Below are 22318 nucleotides of genomic sequence, written 5' to 3'. Positions count from 1 at the left end.
AGAAAATAGTTCGCTTCTTCTAATAAACTACTAAAAGATAAAATAAAAATATTCCTAGAATATGAATAAAACTTATCTACCTAAATAAGATTCATCTACCTAAATAAATTTAAAATATATACATATTTCAACAGCACGAATGACGCTTTTCAAAGATAACTATTTGTCCCCAGGCAAAGTTACTAGAGGGTTAAGACAAAGGTCCTCTCGGGATACAACGAAGTTTTGAATTTCCTTTGATTAGCAAAATCGAGGAATTCCCTAATTCTTACTCTAGTTTTTGAAAATAAGATTGATTGTAATTATATCTTTGTGAGGACCATAATGCCTCTATTTATATGCATTCAATGAATACAATTTGAAGAGCCACAAACCTTCATATTGGACATACTCCTTGGGAGAAACATGTCCCATAGAAATGTATTCATTGAATGATAAATCATCACTTTTAATTTGAATAATGATTATGAATAATTAAAGTTGTAAGATGATAAATCATCACTTTTGAATAGTGCTCATATTAATTTGCAATCTATACTTTCCATCAATCCCCCACTAGATTGTTTATTCCAGAAAATAAGTACACAACGATTATGCATAAAGAAGGGTGTCCGCAGATTGAACCTTCCTTTAATGCAAACTCTCAGAGTATCAACAAAGTGAATGGCGGCTAGTCACTTGAACCATCATTCTTAAAGTTAATACCAGAAAAATTTCACACATAATCGTAAAGTATTAGAGTAAGAATTTAATTTGCTTTAGCACCATTATGGTCATATGCTCATCCCGTTTTATGAACATGTACGAGAGAAAACCATGAAGAAAATCTCATTGAAGCGACACCACTTCATGTCCATATAGGTGGATTTCATGACAATTAATGTTCATCCATTAAGAGTAAAACTCATCCTCCTAAAATATAAGCACTAAATCTTGATTCATAGTATACGTTGTCATTCGATAACTTGTTATTACCCTTTGAAACTTGAAACTAACTTTTGGCTAGAAAAAGGTAGGGTTTCCATTATCAATAATATGATTAGAATGATTTTAATCCCATCTTAACAGTGGTACTCTTAACCAAATCCCTCGACCAACCTTTTGTCAATAGATCCACTAAATTGTCAACTGACTTAACATAGGTAACAGTTATCACATCGTCCTTAATCAATTGTCTCACATACTAATGTATCAAACTTATATGTCTAAAATTTTCATTGTACACCTTATTGTACGCTCGAGACATGGTAGATTCACTATCACAATATACGGAAATGGCAAACCTATGTTGTGGCCACAACTTTATATCTAGCAAGAGATCTCTTAGCCATTCCATTTCTTTGCCAGTAGCCGTTAAGGCTATGAATTCAGCCTCCATAATTGAATGTGAGATGCAAGTTTTTTTTTTTGAAGGCCCAACTAATGGCTCCACCTCTAATTGTAAAAATCCATCCTGATGTGGACTTATTGTCACTTAGACTTGTAATCCAACTTGTATCCGAGTAACCTTCTAGTATTGTGGGATAATCACTATAGAATAATCCCAAAATTTTTGTTTTCTTAAGATAGCAAAAAATTTTACAGATTCCTTTCCAATGATCGGTACTAGGACAATTTGTAAATCTCGCCAATTTGCACACATCAAATGCGATATCGGGTCTAATGCAATACATTGTATACATTAGACTTCTGATTGCGCTAGCGTACTCAAGTTGTGCTATAGCCCTGCCATTATTCTCACTTAACTTGAATTTCGAATCGTATGGAGTGTTTGCATCCTTGATATTCAAGTGTTTAAAATTTTCCAATACTTTCTCAATGTAGTGAGATTGACTTAGTGCAAAGCTGTTTTCATGCTTTTTCACTTTTATTCCTAGAATTGTATCTACCTCATTGAAATCCTTCATTTTAAATTTTGAGGCTAAATACTCTTTGGTCTCACGAACACCTTTTATGTTCGTACTAAAAATCAACAAATCATCTACATAAAGATAAATAATTATACCATATCTATCAGTGAATTTAGTGTAAATACATTTATTCGCACTATTATGTAAAAAACCATTTGACAAGATAACCGAGTCAAATTTGTCATGCCACTGTTTAGGCGCTTGTTTTAAACCTACAAATGACTTGATCAATTTACACACTTTATGTTCATTCCCAGGAAGCACAAAACCTTCTGGTTGCTCTATATAAATTTCCTCTTTGAGATCACCATTCAAAAAAGTCGTCTTAACATCTATTTGATGTACTTGTAACTTATGGATAGATACAAGTGCTATAAGAATTCGAATGGAGGTCATCCTAGCCACTGGTGCATAGGTGTCAAAATAATCTAGGCCTTCTTTTTGCCTAAATCCTTTAGCTACCAATCTAGCTTTAAAGGTTGGAGAACCCCCTGTTGGAGTACTCTTCCTTTTAAACACCCATTTACACCCGATAGGTTTCGATCCTTGAGGAAGATTAACTAGAATCCAAGTGTTGTTGGATAATATTAAATCCATTTCATCATTGATCACCTTTTCCCAAAATGCTCCATCCCTAGAAGTCATGGCTTCACTATAGGATTGTGGATCACCATCCACATTAAACATTATAAGGATCTTCTTAATTACAAATTCTCTATTTCCCTCAACAAGGAATGCTAGATATTGTGAGGAAATGAAATCATGACCAAATTCCTTTACTTTTCTCACTCTTTGACTTTTCTTCGGCTCCGTATCCTTATTATCACAAAGACTTCTTTTGGTATGATCATTTGAGACCGTTGGTTGATATTCTTTTTTTGAATCTATTGAATCATTGAAAATCTTATTTTCAATGAATACAACATCTCTTGTTTCAATTATCGTATTTGACACTAAGTCAAGAACACGATAAGCCTTAGAGTGTTGGGCACATCCAACGAATGCACCCTTGACGGGTCTCCATTGGTCGGGAACTCCATAGTAAGCCAAACACCCCCACACTTTGAAATAATCTAAATTTGGCATCCGACCCTTCCATAACTCATATGAAGATACTTTGAATTTTCTCGATGGTATTCTGTTAAGAATAAAACACGCAGTCAATAATGCTTCACCCTAAAGATTATATGGAAGTTTAGCATTTAACAACATCGAGTTAACCATATCTAATAAAGTACGATTCTTTCTTTTCGCCAAACCATTTTGTTACGGAGTATAAGGCACAGAACACTCATGTACCACACTTTGTTCCTCACAAAATATATTAAATTCATTTGAAAAATATTCACCACCTCTATCACTACGAAGCACTTTGATTTTCTTACTAAACAAATTCTCAACCTCATTTTTAAAACGTTTAAACATATCAAAAGCCTTGTATTTACTTCTCATGAGATACACATAAGTAAATCTAGAGAAGTCATATACAAAAGTGATAAAATATCGTTTTCCACCTCTTGTTAGTGTTCCATTTAATTTAGAAACATCCGAATGAACTAAATCTAACACTTGTGAATTCCTTTCACACTTATTAGGAAACGGCTTCTTGGTAATTTTTGATTGAATACAAATTTCACATTTATCCTCAAACTCGTCATTACTTAGACTTATATAACCATTCCTTTGCATATATTGTAAAGTTTTAAAATTAAAATGTGCTAAACGCACATACCACAAAGGATAAGATTCAACAATATAAGCAGAAGAATTAACTTTATTCGTATCAATGCTCAACTTGAACATACCCTCATTACAATATCCTTTTCCTACATATATATTACCCTTAAGCAAGACAAACTTATCGGATTCCAAGATAATCTTGAACCCCTTGTTACATAGAATACTTGCGGACACTAAATTCTTTCTCACATTGGGAACATGCACATTAGTCAAAGTCAATTTCTTCCCAGATGTGAAGTTGAGTTCCATCGTCCCTTGACCGAGCACCCTAATCGATTGATAGTTTCCCATAAGCACTTCACGGTTTGCCACTAGTTTATAATTTTCAATTTTTGTTGGTCATTACACACATCGACAGTAGCTCCAGAGTCGAGCCACCAATTATAGGACTTATCAATCATGGCTATGTTGAGTTCAGTAATTATACCAATTTTCCTAATTTTTTATCCCTACCATAACCATGGCCACTAAGTCCACGCCCTCCACCATATTGGCTTTGGAAGTTGCGGCATCTTGCTTCTTTTTGAGAAGTCTGCAATCTTTAATATAATGTCATTCCTTATTGTAATTATAACAATTATGAGTTCTTTTCTTCTTGTCTTGCACGTTCTTGGTCTCTGATGTGACCATTCGCCTACCATTTCAAGAGTTATTGGACTCCTTCATATGGTTCACTTTAGAAATTTAGGGAAGATACGCCGCATCACGCTTCTGAGTTTCCTCTTCAATACGCAAATGCCTAAGTATTTTCTCTACAGTGAAGTCTTCTGCCATATGCAGAAGTTTCTTCCGATAATTGTTCCAAGACAAGGGCAACTTCGAAATGACAGCCCTAACTTGTAACAATTTCGGAATAACAACTTTCAAGTCACGAAGCCTGCTTACAAGGCCTTGTAATTCATGGACTTGATCCATGATCAGGATACTATCGAACATTTTGAATTTGTAATACTTCATCTATCAGTACCTTGTCGTTCGGTGTTGTATTTCTCTTCAAGAGCTTTTCATATTTCTACTAGGGATTGCATCGACATGTAAAGATCATACAATCGATCAGATAAGGTGTTGAGGATGTGTCCTCGACATGTGAAATTGTCTTCTTCTCGCTTCTTCTTGAGTTCAACCACTTTTGCAATTTCTTCGAAATTTGCATTGGGGGCGGGATCCTCCACGGCTTGTAGGTTTGGATCCAAAATGTACGCCACATTTAAGACTGTAAGAAGGAACAACATCTTGTCCTATTGAAATTTGAACCATCAAACCGATCAAGTTTCACAAACTCTTGGTTCATCACTTTGAATGTGGTGTTAGCCTCCATCGCCATCTCCAAAAAATAGTTCTTTTTTATTGTTAAAAATTTGAAGGGAGACGATAGAACTGGAGACTTGTATGGAAATAAACAGTAGACTTTGAAGCACGAATGACGCTTTCCAAAGAGAACTATTTGCCCCTACACAAAGTTGCTAAAGGGTTAAGACAAAGGTCCTCCCGGGATACAAGGAAGTTTTGAATTTCCTTTGATTAGCAAAATCGAGGAATTCCCTAACTCTTGCTCTAGTTTTTAAAAATAATATTGATTGTAATTATATCTTTGTGAGCACCATAATGCCTCTATTTATATGTATTTAATGAATACAATTTGAAGAGCCACAACCCTTCATATTGGACATACTCCTTGGGAGAAACATGTCCTATAGAAATGTATTCATTGGATGATAAATCATCACTTTTAATTTGAATAAGGCTTATGAATAATTAAATTTGTAAGATTATAAACCATCACTTTTGAATAGTGCTCATATTAATTTGCAATCTATACTTTCCATCATGTAGTGCCACTTTCACTTGCACTGTAGTGTCACTATCACTTGCGCGCTTAATCACTTTCCTAATGGCATGCCATTAATATCCTACTAATTCTCATTTTGTCTATATTGACATTTAAACTATACCACTCATCACACTTTCTCAACAATTAAAACAATTCAAACTTTAATAATTTTACAATTTAATCCTTATCTAAAATGGAAACAACAATTATCAAAATTTCACTTGACATTTATTTCATCAACTTATAACATTTCCTATAAATACTTCATATTATTAGTTACTTCACCTATCTAACTTTTAAACTTTTTACAATTTAGTCATTTTTCTTCAAATTCACTATACATAAACTCTTTAATTTATTATAACTATTCGACCCCTCTTTCAATTAAATTTTATAATACAACGCATTATTTTAATAAATAAAATAAGATTACATGATATTGTTAAACTAATTCATCAAATTTTCATTAATGGTTTAAGTAATATAAATTAAATTTTTGATACACTTATAACAAAAATACTTGGATGGATGTTTCTTCTCTCTTCTTTACTTTTTTGCAACCCCTTTGCCTTTACCTTCAAATTGTTGTTCACTCTTCTTCTCTTTCTCTTCAAAAACATAATACCCATACATATCGTTCAATATCAAAACAAGAATCCTACACTATTTCCATGTATTAGAGTGAAATAAACATGAAATCTTTAAGAAATTCCATCATCTTACCTTAACTTTTTAAAATCTCTAACTTCTCTTGTCTCCTCAAGGTGTATTCTTGCTATCACCATCAAAACTAATCATACCATGAAATTCCTAGGGTTATTTTACTAAAATCTATGGTGAAACTTTTAAGTTTAAAAGCTTGGGAAGGTTGAAAATGGTGGAAGGGACTAAAATGAAAAGAAAGAAAATTTTCTATGGTTGGAGGAGAAGGCAATGTCTAGAAAAAGATGGAAAAAGATGATGATATTTCCTTCTTTTTCTACATCCTTCCCAAAAAAATCTATCCATCTTTTTTTATTATATAAAAATAGCACTTAATTAAAAATAAGTCGAATCATCATCATTTCTATCACATCTCTATGTACTTCATGGTTAATTTCCACTCTAAGTACTTACTCTTTTTCTCATCCATCTAATTCCATCATATCTTACTTTTAAATTTTACATTATATCCCAACATTTCACACACTATTTCAATTTAATCCACTCCTTAATTTAATTTTTCTAAATTCAAAAGTCATTTTTAATTCCCCATAGTATTTAATTATTTTCTCCACTAATCTTAATATTTCTATTTTTTTTCCCGAATTAACACCATTCTCTTCTCGAGAAATATCATGAATGTTATAGGCTTGACGTCTTACTGCTGACATGATCAATCTATCATAGCACCTTATCAAACCTTATACTTTTTTTCCCTTTTTTCTCATGTATTATATATATTGCTTTAATCCCCCTTGCCCCTACACACAAAACACAACAGAAGTAAAGAAAGGAGAATTTTTTTTTTGTGTTGGAATTTTGGGAGAAAAAAAAATGTTTGTGTTGGAGTTTTAGAGAAAGGTTGTGAGAGTTTTAATGTATGATTTTTTTTTGTAATAATAATTTGTATATTATATATTTATATTTTATTTTTAATATTTAGATAGATTTAACTCTTAAGCTTATATTATTATATGTTTATATTTATATTATACATATTAATAAAGATGTTTATGTTTTAATATTAATTTGTGTAGAATATAAAATTTCAGTCGCAAACATTTGGGTTAAGGTGATTTGTTTTAATTTTTTTATTTAGTTGGTGATTAATATTATTACTTGGATATTTTATTTAAATAAAAAATGAAATTATTTACGAAAATGAATTTTATTAAATATTATTATGTGGAAGCTTTATTGTTTTAAAATAATATGCTTTTTCAATTTTATTTGTGCAAATATCGAAATGGGTTCATTGGTTTGAGCAATCGATCACACTGCCATGATGATTAATGTGCCATAAAAAAATTGTTAATTGCTATTCATAGAAATTTTATAAATTTACATGTCATTATTTTTTTTAATTGGCATATTTAACTAATATGGTAATTTGTTATGGACAGGGTGAATACCGCGTCTTAAGAGCGAGCGTTTATGGTTTGAGCTACCGGCAGAAAGAACATATTTTCCCCTATTTGAATGCCACGGGATTTAGAACGACGGCATTAATTAGGAAGTTTGAGCTTAGGGTCGACTTGATATCGACCTTGGTTGAGAAATGTCACCCGAAGACTTACACATTTTATTTGTCGTGTAGGGAGTGTACTATCACCTTAGAATATGTTGTATTGCAACTCGAGCTCCCAATTGGCAGTGCTACGATCATTAGTTCAAGTAAAGTGATCGAATCTAGGTCACTTTGCTATCAGTTGATTGGACAATCACCAGGCGATGGTGCTACTAAATTTACCAGTTTAAAATTTTCTTGGTAAGCGAAATTTCAAAAATTCACTGAGTACTGTCTCTGATTAGGAGAATATGTGCACTACTCAGGCGTATATAATGGAGATAGTAAGTGGGGTACTCACATAGGGCTCATGTAATAATAAAGTCTATTTGATGTACTTGTTTATGGTTGTAGATTTTCATGTTGCCCATTCGTATAGTTAGGGTTCAGTAGTATTATCAACATTGTACCGTGAGCTTTGTCGGGCAACATTGTACTGTAAGCTTTGTCGGGCAACAAAGCACAATACACAAGATATAGGCAGTTGTCTGCTAAAGCTACAACCCTAGGCACTGTACAGGATGTCATTTCTGGCATCACTAAGTCACCAACAATATGTTTTCCCACTTTTAAATAGGTAAAAAAATTTTAAAAGAATGATTAAGAATTATTTTTAGGAAAATGTTATCTAACAATTTTATTTTCTTTTCAGATAGTGTACTTGTTTGGGGATTAAGAAGTCGGGAAACCTTGTTGTGTATAGAAAAATGATTGAGGCATACGTCAGAGAGAAGGTAAACTTTTTTCAACATGAAATTATATTCATGTCATGTCATTATTTTAGTTATGTTATTTTAATCATGCCATTATAATCATGTTATTAATTGTGCAGTTCATGTGGATGTTATATATTGCGTCAAAGTGTAAGTCTCCAGTCGGTTTACTATCATTCATAAGTGTGGTGCATTAACGCACCTGTCCTAAAATTTTCAACCATTGAGTGATACAACAGGGACAGAGTTATGTGATAATTCGGGTGTAAGCAAGATGTTTCGGGTGTAAGCAAGATCAACTTCGACAATGTCCATGACATTAATAAAACGGGAAACAATGCAAAAAATTGGATATTGAAGAACCAATAGTGGATCGTAATGTGTAATGTCCGGATGGAAATGAGGCCTCAGATGGACTCTTGTATGGGGGATTTTAAGCCCTCAATCCACTACCAACAATGCTATGTGGAAACTGAGTTGACGTATTTGTTTGGTGGTGAGTTGATGGTAGTCCCTAAACGTATGCACTGACGAGAACATTAGCAAAGTGTACATAGTCACTCCTATCCTTGCTGAAGACGTTCGACTCTTACTCCCTAACCCAAACCTACAGTTTTCGAAAAGAATATAAAGGATAATGAGTACCCGGTTTAGACACAAACACAATAGGAAGCTAATTCTTATCATTTGGAGTTATGCAGTAACAGTTTTGTGTTAGAATTCCAAAGCTACTCCTATCATCCAGAGATGCCTGGTTCCAATTTTCATTACCAGCAACTACGGTCATTAATGATAGATGATATGTTTAGCTTTACACTTCGTACTCCACACCTTCCAGTCAAACCTTTAAGACATATGGATTTTCGAGTAACTTTAAGACACTCCAAGGTTTGTCGATGGATTATGAGAATGCAAGTTTGGGGAAGGAAAACATTGAACTCCAGATAAACCGTTGCCAACAACCCAGACTTCAACGAAGGGCACCACAACATTTCACCCCCCAAAAAAATCCATCCAACCATCAATTTTGATTAATGTAAATTGAGAAGTAATTGTACCAAAGTTTCAATTTTTTTCCTTTATATTAAACATGACAAGGTTGGTGTTATATTAATCAATTTTGATTAACGTTTCAAATGTTTAACTTCAACGTCATGTTCCATTATATTAAACATGACAAGGTTGATGTTATATTAATTAATTTTGATTAACGTCAATAAAATACAATAGATAATGTTTAAAATACATTCAGACTTTAGGTACATCAATTTATGTTCACACTGACTGCGACGATTGTCAAGGATTGAAGTTTTGATGCGAGTACTTGTTTTGACTGTGGCCAACTATTCTGCATAGACCACAACGTTTGGGTTTGCCTTTCTCCATCATGTCCATGTCACTTCAAATCCTGTTAGCCTGCAGTTGACCTTTAGGTATTCTAAGTAGCCTCGTGTTAGGGAGTAACTTGAATGTAGGCAGAGGTACTTCTTTTGTCAAGGCATCCTTAAAGGTAGGGAACTTGCTTTCCCAAATACGTAATGTGTGTTCCAACATATTATTAAAAAAAATCTGATTCAAAAATGGTTTTCTAACCGTTGCCAGACATGCGAACGTTTGGACTAGAAATACTGCAGCAAAAAGATATATAATAAAGCAGTAGTGTTTGCAAGTATATGGGTCAAATTTTAATATAGTAAAATGTTGCAATGAAACACTCCAAGAAGTATTCTGAGGATCGTACCCAATAGATTGTGGATTGGAGAAAATTTATTATTAAAATAATTACTAACCTAGTTGAGTCACGAATTAGTAGTGTTGATGTAAAGCTAAAATATTAATTAAACTAAAATAAACTAATGGAATTTCCTATTCCTAGTGTCGGCGATACGAGTTTTTGGCCTATGATCGATTAAATCTCTAATTACCTTCAATTGATTTATTTACCATCTTTAGCCAAGAATATTCTTTCGGCCTCATCTTTACTAAGGATTACCACCTAAGTCACCTTTTCAGTATCATCTTAGGCATGCGAATATCCTTTTAGTCTCACCGATTGTTATAAGTTATACTCGACATGTTACCCTCTCAGTCTCACCTGTCTAGATATTCTACTAAGGGTGTCATTCCCTAATAAACTACGCGCTATTGAATAAACACTCAATTTTAGATAAACAATTACTTAATCTATAAATCAATTCCATAATTGAAACATGCAAGATATAAAATACACACAAAGATTTATTTCGATATTCATACTAACGTTAGTTGATCAAGTTAACTAAATATAAATAATGGAATAAAAGAATAAAGAAAAAGAGAATGCTCATTGATAAATAATTGAAGTGCAATTTCGGAACAATATCCACTCACAATTGTCTTCACATCGAAATTGAAAAATTCCGATTAAGCGAACATAAAAAAAAACTAAAGAAGAACAAAAGAAAGAAGAAAATTAAAAACATAAAATATTGTTTGACGGCTCCCTAGGGCGAATCCCTAGGTCAACTCCCTTTTAATAAGGTTATAAGGTTGCTTATATAGGCAAAAACTAGGTAAAAAGTTAAAAGACTAAAGTGCCCCTTCAATTATAATGTCAATTAGGGTTTTCGGTAGGAAAAAGACCCTTAATTGCCCTAAAAATTGCAGTCGTCGCGCACAGGAATTTCTTGTTGTGCAGAAACCGATATTGTGACACTAGGTTTCAGTGTTGCAACACCAAGCTGGTTTCATGACACCCAATTCCGATGTTACAACACCGATGCCTGTTTTGTTTTAGGATTTTGTTTTTTCACTTTGATCTTCGGTGTCACGACACTGGATGCTTGTGTCATGACATGGTTGTCGTCTTTTGTGTTTTGGGGCCTAAATTGACACCCTGTAGACTCAAGTAACCTATTAGTCATTCCTGGGGACCGAGTTGGCCTAATGGGTCGTCAGAACATTAAAAAGTGTGTAAAAATGTTTATTTTGCTAATAATTACGTCTAAGCTACTAAAATGGAAAATGAAACAAAATAACATAAAACAACTTGAAATCAAGTTCATTAAGTGCCAAAAATAGTCTAATTTTCCACAACAAATTATTGTAGATCGAACTCCCCCACACTTAACTCATTGTTTGTCCTCATGCAAACAATACCAAAAAAATAAAAATAAAAGATTAACATGCAATATAACTAAAGTACTTGAGCATGCTTCATTCATGAGATTGGGTTGAAACATTATAGATAAGATGGTGTGACTAAACATGTAATTCTAGCACAATAGGTAACTAACTCATAATTTCTAGAGTTAGATAGGTTAGTTCAATAAATTACAAAGCAAATAAGTAAAAGAATGTCAAGCATAGTTATCCATAAAAAAAATACACAAATATACATTTATACTAAAAGAAATAAGAGTAGTAAGAATTTTCAAAAACCCAGTTCAATTTTCATCCATGCAATGTACCACCTAGGTCACTTAGGACTTTTCGGCTTGTAACATTCTGCGGCTTAGGTTGGTTCAGATTTCAAGAATAGGCTCAACAAAATGGGTTAAGCACGAAAATAGTTTGACACATTATATTTTCCCAATACTCCCCCAATGTCCCAATTAAGCTCACCACCTTATATCCACTTCTCTCACCTTCCTTTTCCCTCCATCTCCTAAGACTCAATATAGTATTAACAAGTACAATCATCTTAACAAGTCGTTTGTGCCAAGAATGAGTATTTTTTTCTTCCTCTTTTTTTCACTTCGCTTTTATTTATTTGAAATTTTCTCGCTTGGCTTTTAGCCTTTACAAAGCTTTTCTTCCAATTAATTTTTTTCACTATAGCACAAGCTTGTTAGAATCTTATACTCACTATAATACCTTGTTCCTTAGTTTTCACTCTAAATATTTTTTCTTTATTTTGAAACCTCCTTTATGTATCTACCTAACCCTCAATATCAATGGTCTAACATCTAAGTTCTTGTCAAGACCAAGAAAAAGGATAAAGATAATATGAGATAGGCTTATGGTTTCAATTATGGTTCCTCGAGAAAATGGAGTTAAGCTCAAAATAAGGCACAAGAGGATTCATGTATCGGATTGGCTTTTTAGTTCTAATGTGTTTATCAAACAATGCCTTAGGTTACTCCTAGGTCTTTCAATACATGGATTCAATTAACCGAGTTTATCAATTTTTACAACCTATAATTCAATTAACATGTATGGTTTTTTTTATTCATTTATCCTGTGGTATGCTTAACACACTTCAATCTATTCACAGTGTAATAAATTTAACTAATTAGTCTAAAATTAAATAACCTAGGATCAATTAGTATTGAACTAAATTTACAGTTTATTCACACAATCCTATTTACATGCTCTAACCGATCACTTGTATTCCACAAGCTCGAGCACAAAAAGAAAATACACACACATAATAAAATAAAATAAAAAAATTTGACCAAAAATATTATGAAAATTAAACAAAACTAACCATGAAAAATTTTAAAATTAAAAATTCTATATCACCCCCACACTTTATTTAGCACATTGTCATTAATGTGCTCACAAATAAACAAGAGACAAGATTACACATTTTGTCTTGAATGGTTTGTAGGGTTAGTTGGGTCATCCCTTGCCGATTCAGCTTAAATATGTGGTGCCTTCTAAAGCGCAGAGTTCCTACACAAAAAGAAAACACAATTTTTTTAATATTAAATAATTAAATAAAACACACAAACTAAAAAATTAAATCATTTGTAGTTCCTCACACTTTAGAACATACATCACTCTTAATGTAAAAGAAGTAAAGTGCAAAAAAGAAAACTTCCCTGAAAAGGCCAAATTCTTGTTGTTGTATCGATACTGGGATTTGTATGCTCCAAACAAACGAAAAAATACCTACAGGAAAAACAAGAAAATATTATATCTAAATAAACTTAAATAAATAAATAAAACTAGAATTGTTGAGTTTTTGGAGGGAGGAGAATGGTGGGAAAGAAGAAAAGAGAATCGCATGGGTCAACTGGACACTTGGTCTTTTCTTCCTTTAAATTGTTTATAGGATCTCTACCCCCAAGAATTACATTGTTGCTAATGTACATGTTGTTTTGGAAAAGCGTTATGGTATGGGGTTATTAGTTCTCCTATGAAACTCTTTAGTCTATTAACTAAAGCTTTTGCTATGATCTTTTAGACTACAATGTACAGATTGGGAGCATACCTTTTTTAGCACTAGCTCAATAAAGGTTCTATTAAGCTCTTTTAACATTTTACCTTTTTGCATAAAATCTGAGATCGTTTTAGTAACTTCCTATCCTAATAATTCCCAATGAACAATGTCGATTTCTCATCCAACCTTAGAGCCTTCCTTGTATCTATGTTATTCAGGGCCTCCTTTATTTCCTCACCTAAAAAAGGCCTCATGAAAACTTCTTTATATTTAACTCTCCAAGGTATTTTGTTATTTTCTCCTTACTTCGCTAGTCATCTTCCCCATATAATGCCCTGATTCTTGCAAGAGTACACCTTTCATAGCTTTATGTTCTTTCATCAAGTTCCCTTTCTCAGGATCCTATTCCTTCTTCTTCTATTGTTTACAAAAACATGAAAATACTTTGTGTTCCACTCTCCTTTTAATATTGGATTTTTGGAGTCACATAATTTGCTCTTGTTTTAGTGTTTGCTCCAAAGTGCCTATTTGCCCATCATTCAAGGCATTTCTGGATTAGCTTGTATCCAAGATAATTCCTCTTTCAAGTGCAATCTTCCTTTCATTGATGTATCCAAAAAACCTTTTATTCCAACTCTTTCAAAGCTTGTTTTATCAATTTAATTTTTAAGATTAAAGAGTAAGCAGTTGTACTTTTGACTTTTTTTTATCCAAGCTTTCTTCATAACCTCTTTGCATTTTGGGTTTTCCAGCCACAATGCCTCGACTCTATAAGGTCTCCTTACAAACGGAGCCTTTTGTTTTAGGGGAGAGGTTAAGATAATTGATTTAATCATTCAAGTTGATTTTGGTTTAATCAGTTGTAGGATTAGTTTATTTGATTATATTAATCTGTTATCAATTATTGAATTTCATAATCGAATTAACTAACTTGATATTTATTTTTTAATTATATTAAATATATTTATAATATAAAAGTCGGTTAGATTAATTAAATCGATTAAATATATTAATATACTCATTATATTAAATATATTTTATAATATACTTATTTTAATACTGTTAATCGACTTAACCAATCAAACCAACTAATGTTAAGTTAGTTCAGTTAAGTTGATTTATATTATATAAGTCGATTGATTCAGTTATTGTATATGATGGTCGGTTAAGTCGACTAAATTAAAAAAAAAATTTAACAGAAGCGGTAATTTTTACACTCCCATTTTTTATTGTTGTAAGTATCATTATCTCATTATATCAATGCATCACTAGTTTATCAACTAATATAGCTTGCAAAGAGTAGCGGAGTCAAGGGGGCTAGTAGGGGCCCCAACCCAATTAAAATGGAAATTTTTTTCATTTAGGTCTTTTATAATTTATAAAATTTTAAATTAAAATAGTTAAATTACATTTTTACTATCATAAAAATATATAATTTAATTTCTTCCTCCCAAAATTTTTTTTGACTCCGCCACTACTTGCAAGTAATTAGTTGACAAATTGTTGTTACAGAAAGCCCGGTCTAATCTTTCCCATAAATTGTCTTCTACTGTATTATTAGTTCATGTATAATATTTGCCCTGAGAGTATAATTGAAAAAGATTACAATGCTGGCACTTCCTTGAAGGAATTATTTTTTGTTTGTAAGAAAAGAGTTTGTAACAAAACTAAAAATTTTAAAAAGAAAAATCTAAAGGGATTTAATAAAAAAATGAAAAATCAATTTAATTATTCTGAAAAAAGTGAATTTAATTAAACCCTCAATAACTAAAAAGAAAAATAATTATACCATTTCGTTAATGAAATCTGTCATTGAACAATTTGACTATTAACAAACACTGACGTCATAGATAAAAGTGATGAGAAGCTGATATATAGCATGACACATGGAAGCATGCTAACATGACAATGTCAACGTGTATTTAAAAAATAAAAATAAAAAAATTAAAATAATTGATTTTTTTTTTGGAAAAATGTAAGTCAAGAAAGAAGCTTGACGAATGTTAAGCTCATTTGAATTTAGACATTAATTTATCTAGAATCATTTTAAATGTGATTATTAAAAAATCATAAAATATTATCTAAAATAAAAATTTAAAATTTATTAAAAATGTAAAATAATTATAAAATTATTACAAATTCCAAATTGTAAATTATAAAAAAAATATAGATTACAAATAATTATTAAAAATAAACAAATCATGAAAAAATATTTAAAATTATTTTAAAAAGTTCTACAAATCTATACGAAATGGTAAAGATTTTCATCTAAATTAGCATTTTATATATCATAGCAAATATGTATTATTTTAGCAATTTTATTTGCAAAATTTCTCATAAAACTGCACGAACTTGACATAAATGATGAATGATGAAATGAAAACGGCTTAAAGGGAGATTGTACCGAAATAGAATCCGAGGACAAGACCAACGTTGAAGAAGTAGTAAAAGAGCAAAGCAAATTACATTGATTACTTCAAATATGTCATCCTACCCATAATTCTATGAAAATTTAATTTGAATTTTTGTTTTTGAATCATTTTGATTAATATCCAATTATTTGAACTTTTAAAATTTTATAATAAAAAAAAATAAGGCTTTGTTTTATTCCTAAAAAAGTAACATTTTGTTCTCTTTTGAAAATATTTTCTATTTTCATTTTTCATTTTTCATTTTTAGAAAATATTTTTTTTATTTTTTTCAAAATTGAAAAACATTTTTGGTAAATAAAAATAAAAATATTTTTTCAACAATGAAAACTTGAAAACATGTTTTGTAAGTATTTTATTATAATAGAAACATGAAAAATAAATTGATTTAAGTACGTCAAAGGTTTTTGTACATTTTTAAAATTTAAAATTAAATCCTTATAGTTTAATTTTAATATTTGAGTCTCTATAATTTTTGTTATTTAAAAGTCTTAATCCTTCCATCTAATTTTATCGTTAAAGTTAACAATATCAAAAATAAAATAATTTTTTTAACCCTCAACATTTATAATTTTTTGTCAATTTAATTCTTCCCTTCTAAAAGTAAATAGAGATGATTTTTACAACCTTAAGGAGAGGCCCAATGGTGTCCAAGACATGATTGTATTATTGGGTTGTTGACATATCAATGTTAAATTATATAATAATCTTTCTCCTATTAATTTAACCACATCAGTTGGTTCTAAAATTATTCCTCAAAAATCTTTGTACCTTGAATAGACAGTCAGCCGGACTGTGTTCATCATTGATTAAAAGAATTCAACAGATTTTGTCAAGTAAAGATAAGTGGTTTTTGAAATATACACCAAGAGAGAATAATTAGGTGACGGATGCGATGAGGAATTGTGTATGTTTGGCGAGCCACCTGTGGAGATTCAAGCAGCACTAAAAGAGGATATCGTTAGAGGCTTTTTGAATATGAACTCTATGTAAACCTTTTGTTTTATTTGATTTTATATTACACCAAAAAACAAAAGTATTCATCAATAGTCTTTTTACCTTGAAAGTCATATCATAAATGTGAAGTACCCAGAAAAAGGTCATATCATATATGCTCATATATACAGATTTTAAACCTTCTCTCTCTCTCTCTCTCTCTCTCTCTTATGATTTACAAGTTAATAGCTATCAACATATGTTTACTTACAACTCAAAACTTAATGCACCAGGTTTTATTCAAATGGTACGAGATTCAAATTCCGACCTACCACATCAAACAATGTACACCAACATTTATGCCTTATGCTAGTCAGCAAATCCCGAGATTTGAATCATATTTACAGGCTTTTCCTTCAAAGGACTCCCTAAAGTGTTCAAGTAAGATTTGTCTCCGCCATAAAATGTTTCTGACAAAACCTAACTTCACACTACTGTTGTGCTAGATAAAAGCTAGATAGCAAATCAACTGCTTGAGAATCGACTTAACATTATTCTTTCTCTATGTCAATATCCAGAATGTTGAGAATCATAAACTCAAGTAATTAGAACTACCATAAAGTTGAAACAATCTATGACCTTGTTGTAATGTGGTTGCTGTTGAAACTTGATTTCTCAAGCCTCGTTGTCCTTGACTTCCAGTTCCGGTTCTTTTCTAAGTCTAGATTCCTTTCTGGACTTTCTTAGATTATCCATGTGAGAAACCTGCAAAATAATCCTGAATAAGACCCAGATGGTATTAACCTTTGCCTGTTCAATATAAGAGCATTACCATGTACTTACAATATAAGATTTCCACTCGATTTTGTTATGCTCATCTAATGCATCAGCAGTATGAGAATGGTCACAAACACGGTAGAATATTTGAATAAGAACAGCGGCATCTAGAGCAGCATACTCAAGCTGAACAAAAGTTAGATTTTGGAATGTAAATATAGATGCTATTCTGTAAGCAGCAAACAATTATGGATATATACCTGATTCTGACTCAATGGTCTTTGTTCCCAGTTGCTATTCCGTCTTGTTTTGTTTAAGCTGGCTCCCAATATTTTCTGATAGAGGAATTGTGAACCATCAATTTGTGGGAAACTAAGAATGGAAGGAAACGGAGTTGTAATTGAAAAGGAACTTGGAAGGATAAAAAGCATAAAACTCGGACTTCAAGTTTAGCTTACCTCTGCAAGACCAGAGAGGCCACCTCGGGGATCTTTGAACATATTCTGGATGTCCAATAGCATATTAAAACACTTGAAACACTCTAAATCTCCATATGATTGAGCTAGTTGCTTTACATCACATTGAAAATTATAACCTACAATGTGTGCAGGGTGTTTAAAAGCAAACTCAGTAGTGTTAGAATAACCATGAGATGCTTTGTTTAAAACTGGCTGCCTTCGTTTTCAAACCATACAATCAAGAATGCAAACATAAGTGTATATGTCAGGATGGTTCAAAATATACGAGACAATATAACTAGAAAAGTGAGATCCATATATTGGGAGAAGATTTCCCTCTTTTGGAAAAGGCAGATTCTCCCATACCGAGTTTTAGAATTCTTGGGGACCGCAATAAGTGAGTTAGGCAGTTGTCTAAAACATCAGGCACGTCATTATATAATTTTATCAAGTCAAGGATGAAAACCTTCTTATCAGAAGCAATTTGCATGATAGAAACCTGATATATGGAAACACAGATTTATTATTTATTTGATCAGTCATAAATCAAAATGGATAAACAAAAAATGCCAACAAGTTTATTCACTTATGATTTGGCAATGCAATCCTAAACAAGCCTGTTGGTAATTCCACAATGAACTAAATTTTAAAAAATGAGGATTAAAACTCATCTCAACTTTTTTTTCCAAGTAAAAATAATTCCAGGACCTAATCTATATCAATTAAGAGAGATCGCAAACTAAAAGAAATGGAAAAAGGTGATACCATACTTACCTTGTTTGGTTTGCTACCTTTTACATAATTGGGTTTCCATTCACAGTCAAGGCCCACAACTTTGGATCCCTCAATGTGGCATGTTGCCTTACCAAGGCCATTAAGCTCGTCCACCCAAATTATGTCTTCTACTCCCAATTCATTGAGATTTAAAAAGCAATGCTGCAAAAAATTTGCTTCATGTTCTGAAGAAAATCATAACTAGTAGCATGAGAGTCTGCCTTTAGCCTAATCATCAAAGTCTAATATATCTATTTAGATCTACAAATGCTACAGAAAACCTGAGTAAACACCGAGCAGTATAGTTGGTATTAGTGGTTTTTAACTGCGTCAATAGAAATGTCAAACAATGTAAAGTATCACCCTCAACACAAGAAGAAGGCATGCAAATTTGAGAATTATATGCTTTTATTATACAGTCTTGATTGTAGATTCACATACGATCCAAATCAGTGCAATTCATAATAACTATTGGTAGACATTCATAATCTATACATCTTGTTCCTTTATTTCCAAAAACAAGGCGCTTCAGTGACAATACCTTGTGCTTTTGGAAAACCTTCAAGGCAGTATCGATTACAAAGTTCATCAACCTTCTCCAAGTAACCAGCTTCCATGGCCAGATAAACCTAACATCCAGAAAGCAATTTTTTATTATCCAAGGGGTATTCAAAATTAACAAGATATAGAAACATGAGAAATTTGAGAAAAACAAATGAGTTGGAAAAGACTCTAAAATTCCATTTCATATTTTGATAGACTTGGGAAAATCATTTCATGCATTTAAAAATTTACTTACCAGATACTCAACTAATTGTCTATCACCATTTGCCTTTGCCTCTGCAACATCCCAGCATGCTTTTTCTGCTAATTTTTTTAATGCGCTACAATATGGTAAAATAGTAGTATCATATTTACTGTTTTTAAAATCTCTACTCCAAGCCTTTTCAGAGATCACAGGTGAGCCAAGCATATTGCCAGTATGGAGAGTATGATATTTTCAAGTACCTTTCTTTGTATTTGTGATGCACATCTGGAAATTCTTGCTGGAGATTGTTCTTCTTTACAATCAAATAAGCACTCTTTAGCTTATTCCTGCCAACATACTCCCGGATGAGCATGGATAACATTGGTTTCCCCATAAATGTTGCCCACTTCTCTGCTGCTCTGAATTGTTTCTTTTCTATCATTTTGACAAGAAAAGATTCCCCAGATTGACGGATAGAGAAGTGTTCCAACAGATTCACAGCTGTCATATATGACTCTGATTCTATGAATCCAAATATATACTGCTCAAGAAATGCCTTTACACTGTGAAACCTACGGTCATTCTTGGCCTTTGATTGGGATGCAACTTTCTCGATATCTGTCAACTTGATATCAAAAACTTCAAGTATCTTCACAGCAATCCTCTCATCATGGTCAATAGAACCCTCAACAATATCAAGAAATAATCGCACAGCTATAATTTTTGCTTCCAAAGAATCTCCAGTGGTGGCTGCTGTCTTTAGAAAACGATGAAAAGCAGATACAATCAAATGACTGAAGCCTTCACAGTAAGATCCAAATATGGGCAGGATATACAGACAATAAGCAACAAAAGTAGCTGGTCCTGGTTGGGGAGAATTGCATAGAACTTGGTGGACTAGTAGTTGAAGAGCTCGAAACCTTTTAGTTGCCTTCAAGTTTCCTGTCAAATTATTCCTTAGAATCAGATTGAACGAGAAAAAGGCAGGGAAAACCACTAAAGTTTAACTCATTTCTTAGCAATGAAAGGAAGCAAAACTTTACCATGAACATAACATTCTTTAAGAAGGTATAAGAATACAATTGGAGCAACATAGGTCAGATCAGTAAAAGCATGCAGACAAATTCTTTTCGTTTCGCAAGCTTTCTCCTCTTTAACTTGCAGCTTTATAGCTTTTTCCTCAAACCCCATTTCAAAAAGGCACATCCAAGGGTACTGAAGTGAGATTTAAAAAAAAAAAGAAAAAGAAACATTAGCCCGAACATTGCATATAAACGTCAGATGTTATGTCTGATGTACCATTCGGGAATTTAGCTTTTTATAGGCCAAATTCATAGCAGCAACAATAAGAATACACCTTGATGAAAGATTAATCCTAAAAATCAACCTCCCTATTCGAAAGGAAATATTAAAACAACTCAAATACAAAATCCAGTGCTACGGAAGCGAACAACAACTCAAGCAAGCGTTAGTTGCCAAGTTTATTCCTTTTCAACTTTTTATTCTCTTATTTTTCCCTCCAGTCGCTCAACATCCAAACAGAAAAGTACAAAACTAGAAATTCTACAAAAAGAATTGAACAAAAATTGGCGAGATCCTACCAAAAAATACAAAGCAATTGACAGTTTACTCGAAAACGTAAAAAAAAAGAAAAGAAAAGAAGATAAAACATATGTAAAAGACAGAAGCATATTAAAACAAATTCGTAAATTACTCGTTTAGAACTTAAGCAAAACAAAATTTTCCGAATAGAAATAGCATGAAAAATCTCAAATGATTCAGGATTGGACTAATAAGAACCTGAAAATTGAAGCAAGATTAGAAAAAGATTAAGAAATTTCATGTTTTCCTTCGTTTTCCCTAGAGCCAAACACTCTATTTAATGCGAGAAGATGCAACTTTGACAGTATAATTTAACAGAAAATACAAATGAATAAGGAGAAACTAACCAACTTTTTTCTTTTTTAGAGTATTGAAATTTTTGTATCTTTCGCATTCGTTTCTCTGACAAATCTAAATACCTACTACACTGGTAAACATTTTCTTTTATTTTCTTTTGTTTTTTTAACCAAAAATAAATTTAGATTTTAAAGTGCTCAAATATATACACACATACAATGCTTAAGATAAGAAAGCCCAATATGGCCCACTGGATTCTCCCATTTTTCCATTTTTTGACACATTCTAAGACGATTCCATTATGGAAAGAGATTGAAAATATTCAAAAAAATTATTTTCTATTAAAAAAATTATAATAACGAATCCGTAAGCCGAAGAGCCACTTTGAGTCGCATTAAAATTCATGGCTGCATTACAAATAGAATAACGTGTATTTAAAACGGTGGCTCTGATTAATACTCAAATTTAAATTACTATTAATTAAATTATTTGAAATGTAAAAAAATTTAATTATTAATCGAATCGATTTTTTTTAAATATATTAATCGAACCAAATATTTTGATTAATTCAGTAGGTTAATTAAATTAACCGAAATTTATATGTTTTTATTTTTTTTGTTAAAATAAGTATAAAAATATAAAAAAATATATTACTAATATTCATTTTCTTCTATTTAGTAGTTCAAAT

General features: G+C 31.8%; 1 protein-coding gene across 3 annotated transcripts; it reads right to left on the bottom strand.

The window, feature by feature from the left end:
- Positions 1 to 17124: 17124 nt before the first annotated feature.
- LOC107893620 (uncharacterized) lies at positions 17125 to 21806 on the bottom strand. 3 transcript variants are annotated; one of them, XM_016818654.2, is made up of 11 exons: positions 21681 to 21806; positions 20775 to 20946; positions 19992 to 20673; positions 19783 to 19867; positions 19525 to 19612; positions 18984 to 19168; positions 18576 to 18708; positions 18210 to 18346; positions 18012 to 18086; positions 17818 to 17937; positions 17125 to 17739 (listed from the first exon to the last, which is right to left on the bottom strand). In XM_016818654.2, exons 2-11 carry the CDS (start codon positions 20935 to 20937, stop codon positions 17650 to 17652), a joined length of 1758 nt encoding a protein of 585 aa, XP_016674143.2. In that variant the 5' UTR covers positions 20938 to 20946; positions 21681 to 21806; the 3' UTR covers positions 17125 to 17649. The 3 variants fall into 3 exon arrangements, with proteins under 3 accessions (XP_016674143.2, XP_016674144.2, XP_040941974.1); XM_016818655.2 differs by lacking the exon at positions 21681 to 21806 and adding an exon at positions 21532 to 21674; XM_041086040.1 differs by lacking the exons at positions 17125 to 17739; positions 17818 to 17937; positions 21681 to 21806 and adding an exon at positions 21532 to 21674 and having other exon boundaries at positions 18012 to 18123.
- Between the last annotated feature and the right edge of the window lie 512 nt (positions 21807 to 22318).

This window comes from Gossypium hirsutum, chromosome A13 (genome assembly GCF_007990345.1).
Source record: "Gossypium hirsutum isolate 1008001.06 chromosome A13, Gossypium_hirsutum_v2.1, whole genome shotgun sequence".
NCBI classification, from domain to species: domain Eukaryota; kingdom Viridiplantae; phylum Streptophyta; class Magnoliopsida; order Malvales; family Malvaceae; genus Gossypium; species Gossypium hirsutum.
This window is presented reverse-complemented; position numbering and strand designations above follow the sequence as displayed.

What these genes read in the sequence shown, in the direction of transcription:
- LOC107893620 (XM_016818654.2), bottom strand. Translation starts at nt 20,937, where the DNA reads ATGTGCCTTTTTGAAATGGGGTTTGAGGAAAAAGCTATAAAGCTGCAA. An exon ending in CATCACAAATACAAAGAAAG is followed by an intron (nt 19,868 to 19,991) that starts GTACTTGAAAAT and finishes ACCATATTGTAG; the next exon opens with CGCATTAAAAAAATTAGCAG. An exon ending in GACCATTGAGTCAGAATCAG is followed by an intron (nt 17,938 to 18,011) that starts GTATATATCCAT and finishes ACTTTTGTTCAG; the next exon opens with CTTGAGTATGCTGCTCTAGA.